Here is a 21,158-nt window from a genome sequence, read left to right as displayed (position 1 = left end):
CTTCAGAATCTGTGTCTCCCACTCTCTCCCTGCTCACACTCTGTCTCTGTCTCTGTCCCAAAAATAAACAAACACTTAAAAATTAAAAAAAAAATCTCAAAATAAATAAATGAACTTAAAAGGGGGGGAGGGGGGGAGGAGGGCACCTGGGTGGCTCAGTAGATTGAACGTCAGACTGTTCATTTCAGATCAGGTCATAATCTCATGGTTCATGAGATGGAGCCCTGCCTCAGACTCTGTGCTGTAAGCACAGCTTAGGATTCTCTCTCTCCTCTCTCTGCCTCCCTCCCACTAGTACGTGCAGATGCTCTCTCTCTCTCTCAAAATGAATAAAAAAACTTAAAAAAAAATGAAAACACATGTCCACACAGAAACTTATACAAAAGTTTTCATGACAGGTTTATTCGTAATAGACAAAAATAGGAACTACATCAAATATCCATAGGTGGGTGAATAAACTCTGGTACATTGGTACAATGGAATACGATTCAGAAAAAAAAAAAAAAGAATGAACTACTGATACATGAAAGAGTACATGATTATGAAATTCTCTCACAGTCAAAACTAATCCTTTAGTGACAGAATGTGTAACTGGTTGTCTGGGAACCAGTGGGTAGTGAGAGGGAAGAAAGGAACTTTTGCAGGTGATAGAAATGTTCAATGTTCTATGTCTTGACCCGATGGTGTTTAAGAGATGTATACATTTGTTAAAAACCCACTGACCTCATGACTTAAAATGGGTGCGTTTTATTGCATGAAAGAATAACTCAGTAAAGCTGTATTTTAAAATGTCAAGGTCAGGGAAAACAAAGAACCCTGAGGAATTCTCCCAGAGTAAAGAAACATCACAACTGGGGCACCTGAGAAGGGGGTTCAGTCAGTTAAGCAACTGACTCTTGATTTTGGCTCAGGTCATGATTCCAGGGTCGTGAGATCGTCTTGCATTGGGCTCAGCACTGAGCATGGAGCCTGCTCTCTCTCCCTCTGGCTCTCCCCCTCTCACGCTCTCTCTCTCTCTCTAATATAAAATGTAAAAAAAAAACCAAAAGGATACATCACAACTAAATGTATCATATGACCCTGAAACGTGCAGGAAAAATGCCTATAAATGATATAATCAGGATAGTTGACAAATTTGAATATGGGTTATAGATGAAAACACAGTACTCTGTCAATGCTAAATTTCTTGGTTTTGATAATTTTACTATGGTTATACAAGACAAAGTACTAGTTCTAATAAAACATTTAGGAAAGGGACATAATGACCCCGATTTATTATCAAACAGGTGAGCAGGGTGGGGGGAGGGGAGAGAGAGAAGGACTATAAAGTACAGATAGAACAAAATATTAACAAATGGTAAATGTGCAAAGACTATATGAAAGGGCTTTTTTTCATTTTTTTAATGTTTACTTATTTTTGAGAAAGAGAAAGACAGAGTGTGAGCAGGAGAGGGGCAGAGAGAGAGAGAGAGAGGGAGATACAGAATCTGAAGCAGGCTCCAGGCTCTGAGCTGTCAGCACAGAGCCTGACGCCGGGCTCAAACTCACAAACCACGAGATCATGACCTGAGCCAAGGTCGGATGCTTAACCAACTCAGACACCCAGGTGCCCCATGAGAGTTTCTATACTGTTGTTTCAACTATTCAGGAAGTATAAAATTATAGCAAAAGAAAAACATTTTAATGAGAGGTGATTATCTAGATGGGAGAGGGGAGGCTAGATAACTATTTTTTAGTTCTTAATCGTGCCATCCCTCAAAGCCGAGGCTATTTAAATGATTCATCCTATTAATAAGGAAAGACCCAGCCTTTAATAGCCTAAAAGACCCAGCCTATTAATAAGGAAAAGACTAGACTATCAGAGATGTCTAATTGCTTCAGGGAAATAGAAAGAGAGCATTTCTCAGGGCCATTAAAGAGAGGGGAAATTGCTCTCCAAAGACAAAATCTTACCCTCTTCCTCAAGAAAAGATCAGGTATCTGATTTCTTAAATCATAGTCCAAAAAGAACATTTTCTTCCTTCTCTAACTCATCTCCATTTCCACAGTAAACTAAGTCCTGCTATCAAAAACATTAGTTTGGGGGCGCCTGGGTGGCGCAGTCGGTTAAGCGTCCGACTTCAGCCAGGTCACGATCTCGCGGTCCGTGAGTTCGAGCCCCGCGTCAGGCTCTGGGCTGATGGCTCAGAACCTGGAGCCTGTTTCCGATTCTGTGTCTCCCTCTCTCTCTGCCCCTCCCCCGTTCATGCTCTGTCTCTCTCTGTCCCAAAAATAAATAAACGTTGAAAAAAAAATTTAAAAAAAAACAAAAAAAACAAAAACATTAGTTTGTAAATGATCACAAATTATCACAGCAACAAACAAAAAAAATTACAAAATTCTAACTCATCTTTTCTTATAATTATTGAAGCAGGGAAAGAAAATATCACCAATTGTCTTCTCACAGATACAATTGTACATCTGAGAGCACTCAGCATTTGTTATTCTTGTTGAAGATAAAAATGCACATTGTCCTCTCCCAGAAATATTCATGAATGCATAGTGCCTGTAGAACAGAAAGCATACACGCTCAGCTGTTTAATTCTGAAGCTGACAATAACATAAATTATAATTTTTCAAGTCCATTGCCTAAATATCTAGAAAATGGAAATATTATAACTTCATCAGTAAAAGATTTTCTTTTGGTCTTAGCCTATTAAACAGAATATCAACCTTTTGATCCCATAATAATCTCTCATTTTATTTTACACTGGGAATTTTTGTTAGAAGGCAAAATTACCTTGCAATATTGCTATGGAGTCACGATACAGTAAGCCTGCTTTCCATTCCTCATATAATTTGTATTTGCTATGTATTTGAATATCCAAATCTCTTACAGAAAGAAAAGAAAGAAAGAAAGAAAGAAAGAAAGAAAGAAAGAAAGAAAGAAAGAAAGAAAGAAAGAAAGAAAAAGAAAGAAAGAAGGAAGGAAGGAAGGAAGGAAGGAAGGAAGGAAGGAAGGAAGGAAGGAAGGAAGGGAGATAAATGAAACTATCTTGTGAGGCATGGGCAGAATGCATAAGATGTATTAAATATATATGGATAAGTAAATCAGTAAACTTGGAGACATGTCAGGTATATATACAATAAATAGAGCATAGGAAAGGAAGAAAGAACCAAGCAGCACTAAATGTCTCACTCAAAATATACACTATGAACAGAGATACTCAACATCCATGAGGTCTTAAACTCACCTCCCATGATGACATGCATACTGGCCCTCTGCCTAAAAAAACCAAATAAAATCCATACCTGCTCAGCAGGTTCACTGAAAAGCTGCAGTTGTGGCTGGGCTTACGTGTTCCTGCCTCTCCCCAATAGAGAAAATGTGTATGCTGGCCATAGAACCTTCTGTTTGGTGGGCCCTCTTAGTCAAAACTCAAGTGATGTCCTAGAAACCACACCATTATCAGGAAAGCGGTATGCAGAAGAATCAGGGCATATGAAGATTACTTAAACCAGGATTCAAGTGATCCTTTTACCCGCTGGCACCCTATCCTGAGTTTGACAATTGATCCCATTCCAGCCCACTGTGAAAAGCTGTCCCATTTCTTTCCCCTTGCATAGTGCTATTTGTTTTAAATTGATTTGATTAACTGTACAATTTAGGCATCTTAATTTGGCCCATGAGCCTTTCTGTTCTATGCTTCTGAGGTCTTTGCCTAGAAGTGTACTCACTACGACTATATTGAAGTAATCTCCTTCATGACATCTCTTGTAAGTTTGCAGCCCAAAATCACACTACTTGTAGGACCTAAATTTAGAATTAAAAGTGACCCATATACACCATACCCCAAGGTATCCAAAAACAGCTAATTATTCCTTGAAAAAGCAACCTTCCTCTCAGTCCCCAAATAATTTCCACAGCAGCTCAAAAAGAAAAACAAAAATCACTAAACACTACAAAGGAAATGACACCATGAACAAAAGCAAGCAGAAACAATAGAGTAGACCCACAGACTTCAAATATTAGAATTATCGGATACCAAATATAAACACGTATGTTTGATATCTTTCCAAAGACAGTTTGAAAATATGAGTAACTAGCAAGATTTGAAAACTTAAAACAGAACCCCTAGAAATCAAAAGTGTAACAATTAAGATTTTTTAAAAATCATTGAGCAATTTAAAAGAAGATTATAACTAAATATAAACCCAAGCATTTACAAAACACTGCACTTCAAAATAAAACTTTAAGGGTGCCTAGCTGACTCAGTTGGAAAAGCATGCGACCAGGGCCATGAGGTTGAGCCCCGTATTGGGTATAGAGATCACTTACTTACTCACTTACTTGCATAAAGAAACAAATTCAAAATAAAACCATAGTGAAGATATATGTATGCATGTGTGTGTGTATACTCATGTATATTTATGTCTATAAATAATATAACTAACAATATACAGATCATATGATGTGATAATATTTCACACGTATCGAAAATATCCTAAGTCAAAAATGCATTTAATACACCTAACCTGCTAGGTTAGCCTAGCATGCCTTAAATATGATCAGAACACCGATGTTAGCCTTTAGTTAGGCAAAACCATCTAACACAAAGCCTATTTTATACTCAAGTGTTGAGTATCTCCAGTGATTTGTTGAATCTGATAGTGAAAGTGAAAACCAGAATGGTTGGATGGGTACAGGATGGTTGTAAGTGTCTGGGTTGGTGATCTTGTGATCACGTGGCTGACTGGGATCACGTGGCTGACTGAGAGCCGCAGCTCCCAGCATCACAAGAGATCATACTGCACATCACCAGCCCAGAAAAAGATCATATGAAATATTCAAAGTACAAATTCTACTGCATATTGCTTTCACATTATTGTAAAGTAGAAAAATTATAAGTCAAACCATTATAACTCAGGGACCATCTACAAAGGTGTGTCAGATGAATTTGGGGTATCCTCAGAATACTCATCTGTCATTGTGGGAGGGATCACTATAATTCAGTCAGAATGAGGTACTTTATAATTTTGGTTTATTTTGTGTGCCCCATAACACATACGTCTGAGCATGTGCCTAGGATCATAATTTTGTTAATAATCTGCATGACATTTCCCTTCCTTTTTAATTATACTTCCTAAAACATTTTCTTAATCATTCTGCTTGTTCTTACCAATGACCTCTGTGGGAAAACTGTGGGAAACAAGACAAGATTCTTTTTAGATACAGATACATCCTGATTCCAACACCAATGTTGGAGTTTGAATGCATTCATTCCAGAGACTTACATCCCCAAAAGTGGGTCACTGTCAATCCATTTCCATTTTCTTTCTCCTCGATTATATGATAATCCAATCCAGTAGTAATTCCTATAAGTTTGGGTTTGAATGAAGGTCTGTAAAGGAAACAAAACATATCATGTGACTAGCTCCCATCGGTTAGATAAATGAAAAAACCAGATAAAGGTCCCAGCTATTTCTATGGCTGGTACTCTGCTATGTTCCATACCATCCTTCATCTCTACTTCCTAGAAAACCCTCTCTTCCCGTCCATCCCTGTGCTTTTATCTTCTGAAGTAATTTTTTATCATAGATTATTTACTTAGTATTAAAAATGGCTGCCAAGGGGTTCCTGGGTAGTTCAGTCAGTTAAGCATCCAACTCTTGATTTCAGTTCAGGTCATGATCTCACTGTCATAAGATTGAGCCCCAAGTTGGGCTCCATGCTGGGCATGGGGCCTGCTTAAGATTCTCTCTCCCTCTCTCTCTGCTCCTCCCCTGCTCATACTCTCTCTCTCTCTCTCTCTCTCAAATAAAATTAAAATTAAAATTAAAATTAAAATTAAAATTAAAATTAAAATTAAATGGAGAACTCCTGGGGTGCCTGGGTGGCTCAGTCGGTTAAGCATCTAACTGTCGGTTTCAGCTCAAGTCATGATCTTGTGGTTTCATGAGTTCAAGCCCCGCATCAGTCTCCGAGCCTGCTTGGGATTCTCTCTGTCCCTCTCTGCCCCTTCCCCACTCACGCTGCGTCTGTGTCTCTCAAATAAATAAGTAAACTTAAAAATTAAAAAAAAAAAAAAAAAAACGGAGCACTCCTTTAAAAAAATTTTTTTTAATAGAATAAAAAACAAAAATGGCTGCCAAGTCTCATGAATTATTTAAAACACGAAAAAAATGTAAGTTTAAGTATCTAACAATAGACTTGTTAAATAATTTATGACACTATGAAACTACTCAAAATCATGCTCCAGAAAAATATTTAAGGATACTGACAGTGATCATTACATATTCTTAGATGAAGAAAGGAATTTTCAAAACAAATTTATTAAAATAAGAAGTATATATAAGAAGTTGTGCATCAGAGCTGAGAAAGGCTTGCTATAGTTTAGTAGTTAGAAAGGGTGAAGGGAAAAGGGGTAATATTTGGAAATATTTGCTATGTCAAAAAATGTAATATATCAAAGTGGCATATAATGTCTGATCAAATGTGTGAGTGTATTTTAAAATATAGGTTTAAATTTAAGTGGGTTTTACTGCAACAAACAAAAATAATTTTATGACTTCATATCGTAAATTTTTTTTATGTTGTGATTTAAAACATCTAGTAGATTTGCATATAAATTTTGTGTTGTTTCCCTAAGTGATAAGTAGACGTTTCAGACTGATCTTTGCAAACATTTCTCAGTAAAAAACATTCTGCGTGTGTGGATAGTTTTTATTGGTAATTAATTTAAAAGATAATTTTGGGGGCGCCTGGGTGGCGCAGTCGGTTAAGCGTCCGACTTCAGCCAGGTCACGATCTCGCGGTCCGTGAGTTCGAGCCCCGCGTCGGGCTCTGGGCTGATGGCTCAGAGCCTGGAGCCTGTTTCCGATTCTGTGTCTCCCTCTCTCTCTGCCCCTCCCCCGTTCATGCTCTGTCTCTCTCTGTCCCAAAAATAAATAAAACGTTGAAAAAAAAAATAAAAAAAAAAGATAATTTTGATATTGTCACTTTATTTTCTCTTTTTACAATTCATTTTAAAAATATATACATCGATACGATATATTAGAATATTGATCAAATAAATGTTATGTACAGATGCAATGAAAATCACCATTACGCTAATTCGTAAAACTGTTATCACTTTTACGTTACTCATTATTATCTCCATTTTGCAGCTGGAAAAACTGAGACCCAGACGCTAAGTAATTCACCCAAGGTCACTTAGTTAGAAAGTGGCAGAACTGGATTTTGCCTGATACCAGGCAGTCTGGCTCCTGGATTCCTGATAGTACCTACTGGATCAGATTGCCTCCAGGTACTTAGTTGCCACCTTAGAAGGATAAATAACCACTGCTTCCAGGCTGCAAATACCAAAGGGTTAAGAGCGCCATTGAAGGAGAGCCATGCTTTTCAGGGAGCTGTTCTGAAGATGCCTTAGAAAAGGAATTGAGGGGCGCCTGGGTGGCGCAGTCGGTTAAGCGTCCGACTTCAGCCAGGTCACGATCTCGCGGTTCGTGAGTTCGAGCCCCGCGTCAGGCTCTGGGCTGATGGCTCAGAGCCTGGAGCCTGTTTCCGATTCTGTGTCTCCCTCTCTCTCTGCCCCTCCCCTGTTCATGCTCTGTCTCTCTCTGTCCCAAAAATAAATAAACGTTGAAAAAAAAAATTAAAAAAAAAAAAAAAAAAAGGAAATGAATGCAAAACCCCAAAGTGAATCTTCAAGGGGGTTTTCCATTTTAGAAATATTAATGGTCATCATGAATAGATAATATAGGAATGCTTAGTAAGTGGCAGCATCATATATGCCCATCAGTAGGCAGGGTTTTCCAGAACCCTTAACTTTCTTAACTACACAACTTGTGCTCACTCAACAGATACAACCCAGAGGATAACTGAAGGTCCCTCTGTCTGGATTGCCACATCCTCATTATCTTGGGTCCAGGGGTAAGAGACCTGGTGCAAGAAAATAAAAGTGAATGTAACAGTCCATGTTACCAGTTCATCTTGATCATTTATCTTCAGAAGAAATGAATTATAGCTTTGGCATGTCTGTTTACATCCCTTCCAGTTTTTATATTCAGGAATAAAATAGTAACACTTTATTCCACAACAGGACCAGTGGCTTTCGTAGAGTTTGCCTGCAACATATAAGGTGAAACATGACCTGCTATTCCATTAAGCAGAGCCATATATTTATCAGCCCTCCATAACTAAGTAAAATCTTAGTATCATCAATAATGACAATATTACGTTCATCAAGATTCTGGAATGCAAAGAGATAGCTCTCATATTCCTGGCAGCACTCTTCACGACAGCCAAGATAAGAAAACAACCTCGAGTGTCCCTCAATGGATGAATGGATAAAGAAAATGTGATATATACAATCAATCGAATACTCTTCAGCCTTTAGAAAAAGGAAATCCTGCATAGGCAACAGCATGGATTAACCCTGAGGATATTATGCTCAATGAAATAAGCCAATCACAGAAGTACAAATACTCCGTGATTCCACTTACATGAGATACAAAAAATAGTCAAATTCAGAGAAACAGAAAGTGGAAGGTGGTTGCCAGTGGCTACAGGAGGGGGAAGTAAGGAGTTTTTTGTTCAGTGGGTATACAGTTTCAGTTGTGCAAGATGATTAAGTTCTAAAGATCTGTGGTACAACAAAATGCCTTTGGTTAACAATACTGAAGTGTGCACTGAAAAACTTGTTAAAAGGGTGAATCTTGTGTGTTCTTACCCACTCCCAAAAAGAGAGACATGAGAAAACTTTTGGAGGTAATGGATATGTCTATCACCCTGATTATGGATGATTTTACAGATATATGCATATGTCCAAACCTGTCAAATGATATACAGTAAATATGTGCAACTTTTGCATGTTAATAATACCTCAAGAAAGCTGTTTTTAAAACAATCAAAGTAAGTTTTTAAACAGATTCTGGGGGCGCCTGGGTGGCTCAGTCAGTTAAGCATCCGACTTCAGCTCAGGTCATGATCTCACGGTTCATGGGTTCGAGCCCCGCATCTGGCTCTGTGCTGACAGCTCAGAGCCCGGAGCCTGTTTCAGAATCTGTGTCTCCCTCTCCCTCTGCCCCTCCCCCACTCGCGCTCTGTCTCCCTCTGTCTCAAAAACAAATAAACATTAAAAAATAATAATAATAAAATTAAAAAAAAAAAGATTCTGGAATGTCTTCTAAATAAAAGAAACATTCTTTGGGATTTTTTTCTTTTCCTCATATATTTTATAATGTATCAAATTTTTGAAATAGCATTGATTCTTTAATAACAGAGAAGATAAACTCCTACAACTACCATACTGAAATGATATTAAATATGCAAAATCTTTGTAAACTCCAAATCCTAAACAAATATTTAATAGTTGTTAATTAACCAGGTCAGTTCATTCCACCATTATACATGATAACAGAGTTTATTATGTGAGATTTAATATTCTTATCTCTTGGATGTTTTTAATGGTATTATCACACCGAGTCGCACAAACATCAACACTTAGGCAAAACTTGCAGGAGCACTGCAGAGAGCATACAGGCCAAATATCTCAACTCAAGGCAGAATGGGAACACGCGCACACAATCATCTTTCCAAGAGCATCCGAATGAAAGGCATTGTGCCCATTTTAGCCGAAGTACATCTTTACTTATAGCCTCCACATTTCATGTCAGCAACAAAGCGGAGTGCCTAATTTGCCCACAGGTCCAAAATGATCCAAGTTTTCAGGGAAGCTGACACACGATTTCACCTTCTGGGAGCAGTAGAAATGCAGGGCTTGTCATTGAGTTTGGGGGAAATATAGAGCCCTACTAATCCAAATGGCTCCTGGAGTCTCAGTCTCATATTTGATACAGGCAAACCCGAACACTCATATTACCTCAGAAGTAGAAATAAAAAGTTGCCTGGTAAACCTAGATCACTAGCATAGATCGTAAACCTGTCTATTTAGCCTCAAACCTTCTGGGAGGGGAAGAAAGAAAAGAAAATCATGCAATCTTCCCTTCCCTCCATACCTATATTTTTTCTCTGGCATGTCCTTTCTATAAAATCCTGCTTCATTTTCTGCTGAAGACTTTCATTTTCACGACTGTTACATTCCAAAATCTTATTTGTCAAAAGTTGCTCCTTGAAGTAGCTGTCATTTTGCACAATTTGGTACTCTTGACTCAAATTTCTTATATTTTCCCTCTGCTGATGGTTTTCTTGAATATACTGAAAAACTAAAATTAATAGCATAGATATAATATAAAAGTACTCATACAGCTTAACTGTTAAAATGTAAGACAAAGGAAAGTCTCACTTTGATAACCAACCCATTTCATTACTTTAAATGAGTAATTTGACATTTAGAAAGTAACACCTCAATAAACTAACCATAGAAATGGAACCACCAAATTTCACACTGTTAGTAACCTGAGTGTAGAATAAATAAATAAAATTATGATGGTAACACCTTATAATTCGGTTTTGTTTCTTTTAAAAAGTTAGTGCATCATTTATAAATAGGTACCAAAGTAAAAATCAGTCAATCAACTTTTAACAACACATCTGAGCATGAAAAACTGTGCTGAGACACATAAGGAAATAGCATCATTGTTATTGGAGGAGATAGAATATCCACAGAAGAAAAGAGAGAAAGATTTAAATATGTACATTTATCTGAGTGTAACATATTAGTAATTTCCTCGAGAAATGTCAAGAAATTCAAATGAAAGATAACAGTTGAATTTAAGGGGCACCTGGGTGGCTCAACTAGTTAAGCATCTGACTCTTTGTTTTGGCCTCAGGTCATGATCTTGCAGTTTCCTGGGTTCAAGACCCATGTGGGGCTCTGCATTGGCAGCTCGGAGTCTGCTTGGGATTCACTCTCTCCCTCTCTCCCTGCCCCTCCCCCACTCACGCTGTCTCTGTCTCTCTCAAAATAAATAAATAAACTAAAAAAAACATTTAAAAAGTTGTATTCAAGATCATCTAATGTCCATGTACAGAATCACTCTTTCCACTAAACGATATCTTCATTAAATACTTAAAAAAAATCACAAGAAAGTCATAATTTCTTCTGAACAGCTATTTCTTGAAGAATGTTTAAGAATCACAGTGATCTAAACTCAGAAGTCAGAATATGACTAAGTCCTGTAACTGGAGGAATGTTATCATGTACTATACACAGTAAGACAACTCACTGAACCACAGAGTCACTGGAATAGGTAAGTAACATGAAAATAGCACTGTGACATGTCTATGGAAAAAATCACCCAGAAAGAGCCACCTGGGACATTCCCTGATGGGAGTCGGGGAACAATTAATGGAGCACAATTAATATTTGCACAATTAGCATTCCCTGCTATTACTCAGGCTTGAAGGATATATTTCAGTTACTCACTCTTTGTCCCCAACACTGCAACTGTCACCGATAGTAGTAAACAGAGGATCCCAAGAATCACTGCAATGAGATGCCATGGCACTGAAAACTCTTTAAATAAAAAGAAAGATAATTATCAGGGGCAGAGCATGGCCCCTACTAACCTTAGCCTGGGACACCATTTGAAACAAAGAGACAATCTTCCCTAAAATTTTTACAAAAATATATCATACCAATTGATTTAAATTCATAACCTAATAATTACAGTTTTAAAGTCTCAGATTTCTGGGGCGCCTGGGTGGCTCAGTCGGTTGAGCATCTGATTCTTGATTTTGGCTCAGGTCATGATCCCAGTGTCATGGAATCCAGCCCTGTGTCAGGCTCAGCAAGGAGCCTGCTTGAGATTCTCTCTCTTTCTCTCTCTGCCCCTCTCCCCTTTTATGAAAAGTAAAAATAAGGTCTCAGACTTCTGACTGATATACACCCACTGTAGAAATACTACACATAAGAACAGTCCAATAGGATTTTAAAAGTACTTCCCTTACTAAATAGAGAACTGTCCAATGAATATGCTGTGCACTTGAAACTAAGGTACATTGCATGTCAACTATCCTTCAATTTAAAAAAATCTAACCAAGTTTTCAAAAAGAAGCACAGAAGGCAATAGACATAATACACATTTATAAGAATCCACACGGACATTGTATACTCTTTCCTGTGATCACAACTAATCATGAAGAGGAACAAAAAAGCAGTCAATATTCTTGAGGAATTGGTAGCCAACAGTGGATATTCTGAAGCTGGAAATGTGATTGGGATCTATCCTTAAACGAGTTTCTAGAAATAGGGGCGCCTGGGTGGCTCAGTTGGTTGAGCATCCGACTTCAGCTCAGGTCATGATCTCACAGTTTGTGAGTTCCAGCCCCGCATCGGGCTCTGTGCTGACAGCTCAGGGCCTGGAGCCTGCTTCAGATTCTGTGTGTCCCTCTCTCTACCCCTCTTCTGCTCGCATTCTGTCCGTCTCTCTCTCTCAAAAATAAATAAACATTTAAAAAAATTTTTTTTAATTTCTAGAAATCGAATTTCCTTTTTCATCAATTCTATTTTTCCCTAGACAATATTATATTTTGCCTCCTATTTTTGAGGTCCTTGATCTGAAAACTGTATCTCTGTCACTAAATTAAAACAGTAAAAGTCATTCTCACTTTAGAGCTCGTGACAATATTTGAAGGCAGAACAGAAAAGAGAACAGAAAAAAAAATGAATGCTCCTTCTGTTTCTTCATTGCCGTTAAGGTTTGGTAAATATTTAAGACACCTAAAACACCTTCTATCTGAATAAAAACATTGTTTCTAACAAATATTGTCATTTTTCAAGCAGTCTCTAAGACCTTTATTTCTCTAGGAAATGTAGTGTTTTCTTGAGACTGTAATCTGTCCTTCACTTTTAATGGCCTCAAAAATTCCTCTTGATCAGAAATTTGAATAAAAACATTTTATTGGCTTTATGAATCTAAAAGAATTCATCAATTTCTCCATTCTCACAAACTTAAAAAAAAAAAAAAAAAAAAGGCTTGCTCTGCTACCTACGCCATTATCGTTTCCTATCACCATTTGAGAACCTGAAGGACAGACAGGAACTTTTTTTCAAACGTCAAAGTTTGAAAGAGATGCTTAAGATACATACCTTTGTCATCAGTTTTCCCAGGCCTTTGAGTCCTACCTGGCCTTATTCTATTTTGTGACTCTGAAGGAGACTGAAGAAATCTCAGGGTGGAATAAATCACTTTCTGATCGCTCATCTCTACAGGAAGAAGGGAAACGTGTTTTGCATTAAAACCTCACAACAGGATGATTTCTTTCAAAAGAAAAATTACAGTGTCAGTCTATAGAAATATACAAGATACATACCTAGAGGTGTGTGTGTGTATCTGTATGTGTAAGGGGAGGTGTGTTTAACTCCTTCAAGTGCACAAAGCATGTGGACTGAGCCTGATATATATAGGAAAGCGAAAACCTTTCAATATTTCTGTTAAACTCATTTATACTTCTAGTGATTATTGCCATTATGATTAGAAATACAGAAAGGTGTTTTTTTTTTAATCTACCAATACACTGAATAGGCTGAGTCATATTCACCCAGCCAATTTAACTCCAAATGTTCAATGTACATATACAAATGTTGGGCAAATTTGAGGCATCATTGTAAATTACTGAGACCGTTTTAAAACTATCAATTCAAAAAACAAAAATTCTGTTTCTGAAGTTCTGAAAAAATATAAGTATCTTGCCTTAAAAAGCCTTAATATACACATTCAGATCTATATATAAATATTACAAAGTTCTTGCATTCTTTTCAGTTATGACATGACTCTACTAGAGTGTTTCCCAAAATACATCCAATAAACCATCTGCAAAAGAATTATTAAAAGTTAACATCACAGATTGCTCAACAATCTGATTCCAGTGCCCCATGCAAGGTGTGTGGAATAAAAATATCTTAGGGGTGCCTGGGTGGCTCAGTTGGTTGAGCATTCGATTCTTGATTTGGGCTCAGGTCATAATCCCGGGTAGCCCCATGTCGGGCTCTGTTTTGAGCATCGAGCCTACTTAAGATTCTCTCCCTCTCTCTCTCTCTCTCTCTCTGCCCCACTCCCCCACTTGCACGTGCTCTCTCTCTCAAAACAAAAATAAATTAATTAAAAAATAACGATTAAAAAAATCTCTTAGTTGGAGCCAAGACTCCTGTATTTTTAATCCCAAATGATTCCATGTGTATTTGAATTTTAGAAATAATTTTCTAGTGTATGATGTTGCCACAGAAGCCTCTGTGAAAATAAAATTTGTCAATAGGCAGTCATTAGTTAATATCCATAAAGGATTTCATCTATATTAATATCAATATAACAAGAAATTATTAAATAGTAAACGTCTAAAATTTACCTTGGTTCTTATATTAATCAGTGTGAAGAGATGATATCTAAGGAGCAGAAAACGTGGAAAACAAATTGCACATGTAACTATATCTTTTTCCAATTTTTTAATTAATTTCTAAAATTTTCTAACTTCTTCACATTTTCCCTAATTTCCTAAGGAACAGGAGTGTTTTCACTTATTCAGTCCTTTAAGATGGATAGTATGTAAGTAACTCAGCATAAAGCAAAACACGCAGCATATTGAGAAAAAGAAAGTAGCTTCCCATGAATGCAGCAGTAGTTTTCACATCCTTTAGAGTTCATGCAGTTCTGATGTGATTATTAGAAAATTCTTTTCTAGCAATCCCGTATCCATGCCAAGCCACTTGTAATAAAATGCCATATTCCCAGCATCTTTTTTCCTGAGAATTTTTTCTTTATAAGTGGGACTAGTAGGATACCAGATAACAAAGATATGAGAAAGCAAAAGCAAATGTTACCTGTGTCTATGTCAGGCAGTGATGCAGGTGGAGAACACTGATCCAGAAATGCGGTGGAAGAAGCTGGCCTTTCCAATCCTGGATCCCTTGTGTGCGTCAGGACTATAAGACAGAAGGCAGAAATGAATTGTCTCTGAATGGTGCTCACACTACAAAAATTAGTGCCCCTCCTCTTGACCAAAGTGGTGAAAGGAAATTATATCAAAAGGCTGATGTTGAGGTATATCTTCCTCCATTTCAACTAACCAACCACTTCGAACTCTTTGCAAAATAACAGTCAAAATCAATTATTTGAGGACTGAACATATAAATGAACACAGTTTTGTTCTAAATTCTAAGTAACTAAATTCTTTAACTCTTAAATAGCCTGTTAGAAACTTTGTCTTCCATGTTGCTATTTGAAAAAAATGTATTATTTCTTTTTTCCATTTATGTGTACTACAGATAAATGTATTTTAGAAATTGTTTTTACATGTCCATAATTCCACTACAAAAATTTTGACGTATATTCTTCTAGTTTTTCTATCCACACACTGGGTTTATTATCAAAGTTGGAATCGTTCCATACATGATGTTTTTGATTATTTCCTAATAAATGTTTCCTCATTTAAAAAATATTCATCTAGGGGCGCCTGGGTGGCGCAGTCGGTTCAGCGTCCGACTTCAGCCAGGTCACGATCTCGCGGTCCGTGAGTTCGAGCCCCGCGTCGGGCTCTGGGCTGATGGCTCAGAGCCTGGAGCCTGTTTCTGATTCTGTGTCTCCCTCCCTCTCTGCCCCTCCGCCATTCATGCTCTGTCTCTCTCTGTCCCAAAAATAAATAAACGTTGAAAAAAAAAAATTAAAAAAAAAATAAATAAATAAAAAATATTCATCTACAATGTGATTTTAAAAACCATATATAGTCATTACCCAGACAGATTATATCACAATTTATTCAGGCAATCCCCTACGGTTGGGCATCTGGGTGGTTTCCATGTTTTTTGCTAACATAAAAAATATTTGGCCTTATTTTTGAATACTGTCTTAGAAAAAATTTTTAAACATAAAATTATGGGATCGATACGTTAAAGAACTTTGATACATATTGCCAAATGCCTTCCAGTGAAGTTGCTCCCATTTGTACATCACTAGGTGTGTGAGAAAATGCTCACGTTTGATCTTTTAAGAAGAGATACTATTGAAGTATTCCTCCCTTCGAGTTTTGTGCGTGAACCTTACTTCGTGAAGATCTTCAACCTTCCAGCTAAAGGAAATTCATCTCTGCAACTGTTTCTATGAGTCAGACCTTACCAGAATATACCCAAATCTCCCTGAAGTTCATTGTCATGTAATACAGTCCTTGTCAGTCTTCTGACATACAGATCTATGAAACCAACTGACGTTGCCCTTCACATCACATGATTATGGTTAACGTGGGGTGTGGCAGAGAGGAGTGAGGTGGGATGAGAAACAGAAATTGGTTATGCAGAGACAACTCAACCTTATTTCACCCGACTCTGACCAAATTCCTTGCTTATTCTTTTTTTCCCTTACCACGTCGAGCCACAACCAAAGCATTGTCCTTTAGAAGGATTTCTCATTCTTCAGTTTGCTCATGCTGCCCACCTCACTTCCATGCCACTTTACAAACACAGCTACTGACTGTTCTCACCGCTAGGACCACCATGTCTAGGTTATGTTGCCAGTGTTTGGTCCCTGGCTGTCCCCAAAGCGGTCCTGAATCTCTGAATCACCACTTGTCATCATGTGCAGGCACTCAGCTGAAATACCTCCCAGAGACTAATTTAATTCAATAAGACAAAGCAAAGTTGCATGGGTAGGTTCTGGACACTTCAAGAATACATGCTGCTGGGCATTTTCTTGTCTTTACCCCACTCCTGGTTCGACTTTGTTCATCTCCAAACAGAGAAAGATCTTAGCCTTCTATCCTAGCGCCAAAAATAAATAAGTAAATAAATAAATAAATAAATAAATAAAACCAGTTCTGCTGAGAGAACATTGGGAGCAGGGGTGGGAGAAGTATTCATGGTGATCAAAAAAGTGGCAGAGAGGGGCGCCTGGGTGGCGCAGTCGGTTCAGCGTCCGACTTCAGCCAGGTCACGATCTCGCGGTCCGTGAGTTCGAGCCCCGCGTCAGGCTCTGGGCTGATGGCTCGGAGCCTGGAGCCTGTTTCCGATTCTGTGTCTCCCTCTCTCTCTGCCCCTCCCCCGTTCATGCTCTGTCTCTCTCTGTCCCAAAAATAAAATTAAAAACGTTGAAAAAAAAAATAAAAAAAAAAAAGTGGCAGAGAGAGACACTATCATTTATTGGAGGACCCACTGTACATCCAACCATATCAAAACCTTCCAATGCTGAGAGCTGTTTATTACTGTCCCCATTTTACAAATGAAGAAACTAACGTTAAGAAGTTAATTGACTTGCCGCCACCCACGTTCTTGCTAAGTCTTGACCCATGTTTAAAATCAGGCCTGACTGAATATAAAGCACTGACAGAATATGGATTCAGAAGGGCTTGGATTTGCAACAAACCTCATGCTACAAAGCATGAATTCTGGAAGCAGGCAGATGTGGCTTGAAATACCAGCACTAGCTTCCCTGTGAGATGTGGGGCAAGTAACTACCCTTCTATAAAACGTCGGGTTCATCATAGTAAGATAGCGAGAATATTTGCCTTCTCGGGTTGTTATGAGAGTGAAGTGAGACCAGGTCTATCAAGTGCCAACCAGACCTGGTAAACACGCAGTAGGCACTCATTACATGTTAAATATTATTATTTGAGGTCCAAGGTTCAAATCCTTTCTAGCTGCAAAAATGTGAACGAGTCATTTGCGATCTTCAAGCCAGTTTCCTCCCATGTCCTATGAGAATATCACTCACTTGATAGACTTGGAAGACTTCAATGAGATTAGCACTACAGATAGGATTTCTCAGACTTCAAAATAAATAGTCATTTTTTCCCTCTCTCTCCCAAGGTTCTATAAATAGCAGAAAAGCCAGGACTGCGATCCAGAAGTCCTGACAGGCTGAGCTAGTTTCTCTGTCCTAACATGTGAGGTTTGGAGTGTAGACGCTCGGAAGAAAGGAGGTGGGAAGGGGCAGACGGGCACATTAGTACTGGAAAAACATGGGCGGCATCCTACTACCGCCCTAGAAAAACCATTCTGTGCCCTCAGATCTAGCTATTTATATTTTCCTGTCCCTGTGGAGACACTAGTAATGCTGAGCCTTTATTCTGCTTTGATTTACATCCTTATAGCTGATGAAAGGGTGGAGAGTTCTCACGATGGAGCCTAGACAGCTGCAGATTACCTTTTTGCACTTCCATACCTGTCTGTCTTCTCTACATAAACTCTGTGACTACCACGTCTGTCTGGCCCCTTATCTTAACTGCAGCACAGACAAGAGATACGATGCCTACATGTGTGCTTGATGAGCAAGGGGGTTCGAGTTAAGAGGAATTGACTATAAAATCTAGATTTTTCCATTTTAGAGAGAAGCCAGTGAGAGGATATCCTTGGTCTTCTGAATTCACTTTTGCTCAAAACACACATAATACATAAAACATACGTATATACAAAGCATTTGTTTACTTACTTCCTGGCTGCTTGGCTGCAAAGCCTTTTTCCATTTGGGAAACCACACAACTTACCTCAACCCCTACTGACAATATTCACTTTGTCAGCTAGGAGCTTAGATCACAGCTTCTAGTCACACCTTCCAGCTTTCTGGTCACACTGTCAAACCTCAGCGGCTTATCATTTCACAGCAGCATGCTGTTCCTCCTCTTGAACGTGAAGTATGTCTAGCATAAACACTAGCTCCTACAAAAAGATGGTCTTCCTCCCTCTCCTGAGAAGTGGACCTCACCTAGCCAAGATTCCCACCTCCACGGTTGTTAGACTTAATGCCTAAACTTTATGACACTGAGCAACTTCTGGCTCTTGCTGTAGAAACTCAAAAGACTTCATTTGAAGGTTCCTGTTCCCCTAACTAGTACCTTATTTGTCCTTCTTGTCTTTACAGTAAAAACTGTTCTAACACTCTACAGTCAAAATCTTTGATATTGGCCCAATTGCCCTCCAGCAGTCAATCAAACAGTACCCATCTTTCCTCTAATTTCTAAATACCTAAATGAGAAGACCATCTCAGGAAATAAGTAAGCATGAAAAAATTATGGGAAAAGAAAAAAAAAGGATTTCAGGTTGCTATTTGGGCTCTGTGCCACTAAAGGATAAAGTCTGTTCATGGTTTGAAAGGGAAATAGCTCTACAAAGTAGTGGCATAATTAAGAAGTTAGATGTTTGAATTAGTGTTCCTCCACTATATCACACAGTTCAGACTCTAAGCTCACCCTCAAACCATTCATTTACCTTTGCTCTTTATTTTTATTAAATCCTGTGGATTTTCTGTTCTAGCTCATTACCATACAATGCTAAGAAGCCAACTATTAAAAGTGCCCATAGATGTGTAGAGGAGCCTTATTCACAATTGCCAAAACTTGGAAGCAACTGAGAGGTGCTTCACTAGATAAAAGGATAAACCGTGGTCCATCCAAGCAATGGAATATTCAGCGCTAAGAAATGAGCTATCAAACCATGAAAAGACATAAAGGAAACTCAAATGTGTATTACCAAGTAAAAGAAGTCAATCTGAAAAGGCTACATGTTGTCTGATTCCAACTATGACACTATGGAAAAGATAAAACTATGGAGACAATATAAAGAGTAGCAGTTGCCAGGGGATGAGAGTAGGGAGAAATAGAATAGAGCCCAGGGGAATTTTAGGGTGGTGAAAATACTAGCTCTGAGACCAGAATGATGGATATATGGTCATTATACATTTGCCCAAACTCACAGAACGCACACTGCCAAGAGTGAACCCTAATGTAAACAAACTACGGGTTTTAGGCGGTTATGATGTGTCAGTGGAGACTCATCCAATATAACAAATGTGCCACTCTGCTGAGAGATGCTAATAACAGAGAAGGCTGTGCATGTGGGCAGCTAGAGTATATGGGAAATCTCTGTACCTTCCTCTCATTTAGCTGTGAACCGAAAATTGCTCCCCCCCTCAAAAATCTTTAAAAAAAAAAAATCACAGGGATCGCTGGTTGAACTTACAGCACAACCCATGTTCACAGGTCTCAAACAAAATGGTTTAATGATGGATACACAAAATAATCTCAGCTCTCATTTACATTAAAAATGTCCACATGAATAAACTCAGTCTGACATCGATGAAGTATCCGCATGTACTCTTAACTGTAAGAAGCAGAGATGCAAAACCTAGAAACTCAAAATAAAGAATTCTCGCCAGTCCTCTTTGCGGGGCCATTTATCTATTCCTTGGCTGAACAAAGTTAAAGTGCTCTACTTGGACCATACATGAGAAAATTAGGATCGCAGTGGGACCACATCCAAAAGACACATCCTGTTCCGAGGAATTTGAATATACAGCTCTGTGGCAGAGGTATGTGTGTATGCAAAATTCATGGCAGTTGGAAGGTTTGCACAGTGACAGAAATGAGTCTCTTCCACCTCAGACTAAGTTACAAAGACACATAATCTGAAGGCAGGAAGTACAAAAGACAACAAGCTCAATCAACTTTTACAAAGCACCTACTCTATGGAAAAGACTGTGCTAGGTGCTGGGTGGTGACACTCCATCCCAAAAAGGAACAAAAGGAGGGACGGGGCACAGAACCAATACTTGGGAAATGACTTTGATTATTGTAAGAGGTCTCTTTTTTACGGGGAGAGGGGAAAGGGAACATGTATCTGCTGACCTGAGTGCTATAACAATCTAGTTTCACATAAAATTAGCACACAATTTAGTTTTTAGTGATCCTTGTCCGCTAGCAACTTACCATCAAGGAGAGCCAGTTCAAACAGGGTATATGAAAGCCAGAAACAATATAAAGTATTTATCCTAATGACCGATCCTCCAGTCTTGGTTTGAATATGAGAAACACAGTAGATAGTGGAGACAGAGCATAACAAGTGAGTCAGCGCTAGAGGGAAGTCAGAGAATGAAAACAGAGTTAATACATTAGAGGCTTTTTTTTAATCTAAGGACTATTTCCCCCAACTCCCTCAATCTTCACCATTTTAGTCAATGTCTTCCTCAGGAGACTCAGAATAAAGATTCTCTCAAGGAGCAACCAAAAATTGTGGCCCTACAGAAGGTTAAAAGAGCAATTTGTTTTTCCCTTCCTCCTGGAGACTGACGTCTAAGAAAATTATAACATGACTTTACATTGCATATCCACCAAGGTCTGCAACTTAAGAAGATATGCTTATTTTCGTAAGAGACCAGCAGGTGATGACAGTATAGTCTTGCACCGTGGAGATTGGGCGACGTTCCAGGGCAAACCTGAAGAGGATGGCCATTCGTGT

General features: G+C 38.4%; 1 protein-coding gene across 2 annotated transcripts; it reads right to left on the bottom strand.

The window, feature by feature from the left end:
• Window positions 1–2,370: 2,370 nt before the first annotated feature.
• On the bottom strand, window positions 2,371–15,601 carry LOC112867568 (killer cell lectin-like receptor 2). 2 transcript variants are annotated; one of them, XM_025930551.2, is made up of 8 exons: window positions 14,763–15,601; window positions 14,291–14,327; window positions 13,035–13,151; window positions 11,370–11,459; window positions 10,000–10,206; window positions 7,964–8,106; window positions 5,275–5,381; window positions 2,371–2,545 (listed from the first exon to the last, which is right to left on the bottom strand). In XM_025930551.2, the coding sequence occupies exons 3-8, from the start codon at window positions 13,147–13,149 to the stop codon at window positions 2,386–2,388; spliced, it is 822 nt and encodes a 273-aa protein (XP_025786336.1). In that variant the 5' UTR covers window positions 13,150–13,151; window positions 14,291–14,327; window positions 14,763–15,601; the 3' UTR covers window positions 2,371–2,385. The 2 variants fall into 2 exon arrangements, with proteins under 2 accessions (XP_025786336.1, XP_086570210.1); XM_086714084.1 differs by lacking the exon at window positions 14,291–14,327 and having other exon boundaries at window positions 14,763–15,599.
• Between the last annotated feature and the right edge of the window lie 5,557 nt (window positions 15,602–21,158).

The sequence above is a fragment of the Puma concolor genome, chromosome B4, assembly GCF_028749965.1.
Source record: "Puma concolor isolate L17-30 chromosome B4, mPumCon1.1.hap2, whole genome shotgun sequence".
In the NCBI taxonomy this organism is placed as follows: domain Eukaryota; kingdom Metazoa; phylum Chordata; class Mammalia; order Carnivora; family Felidae; genus Puma; species Puma concolor.
This window is presented reverse-complemented; position numbering and strand designations above follow the sequence as displayed.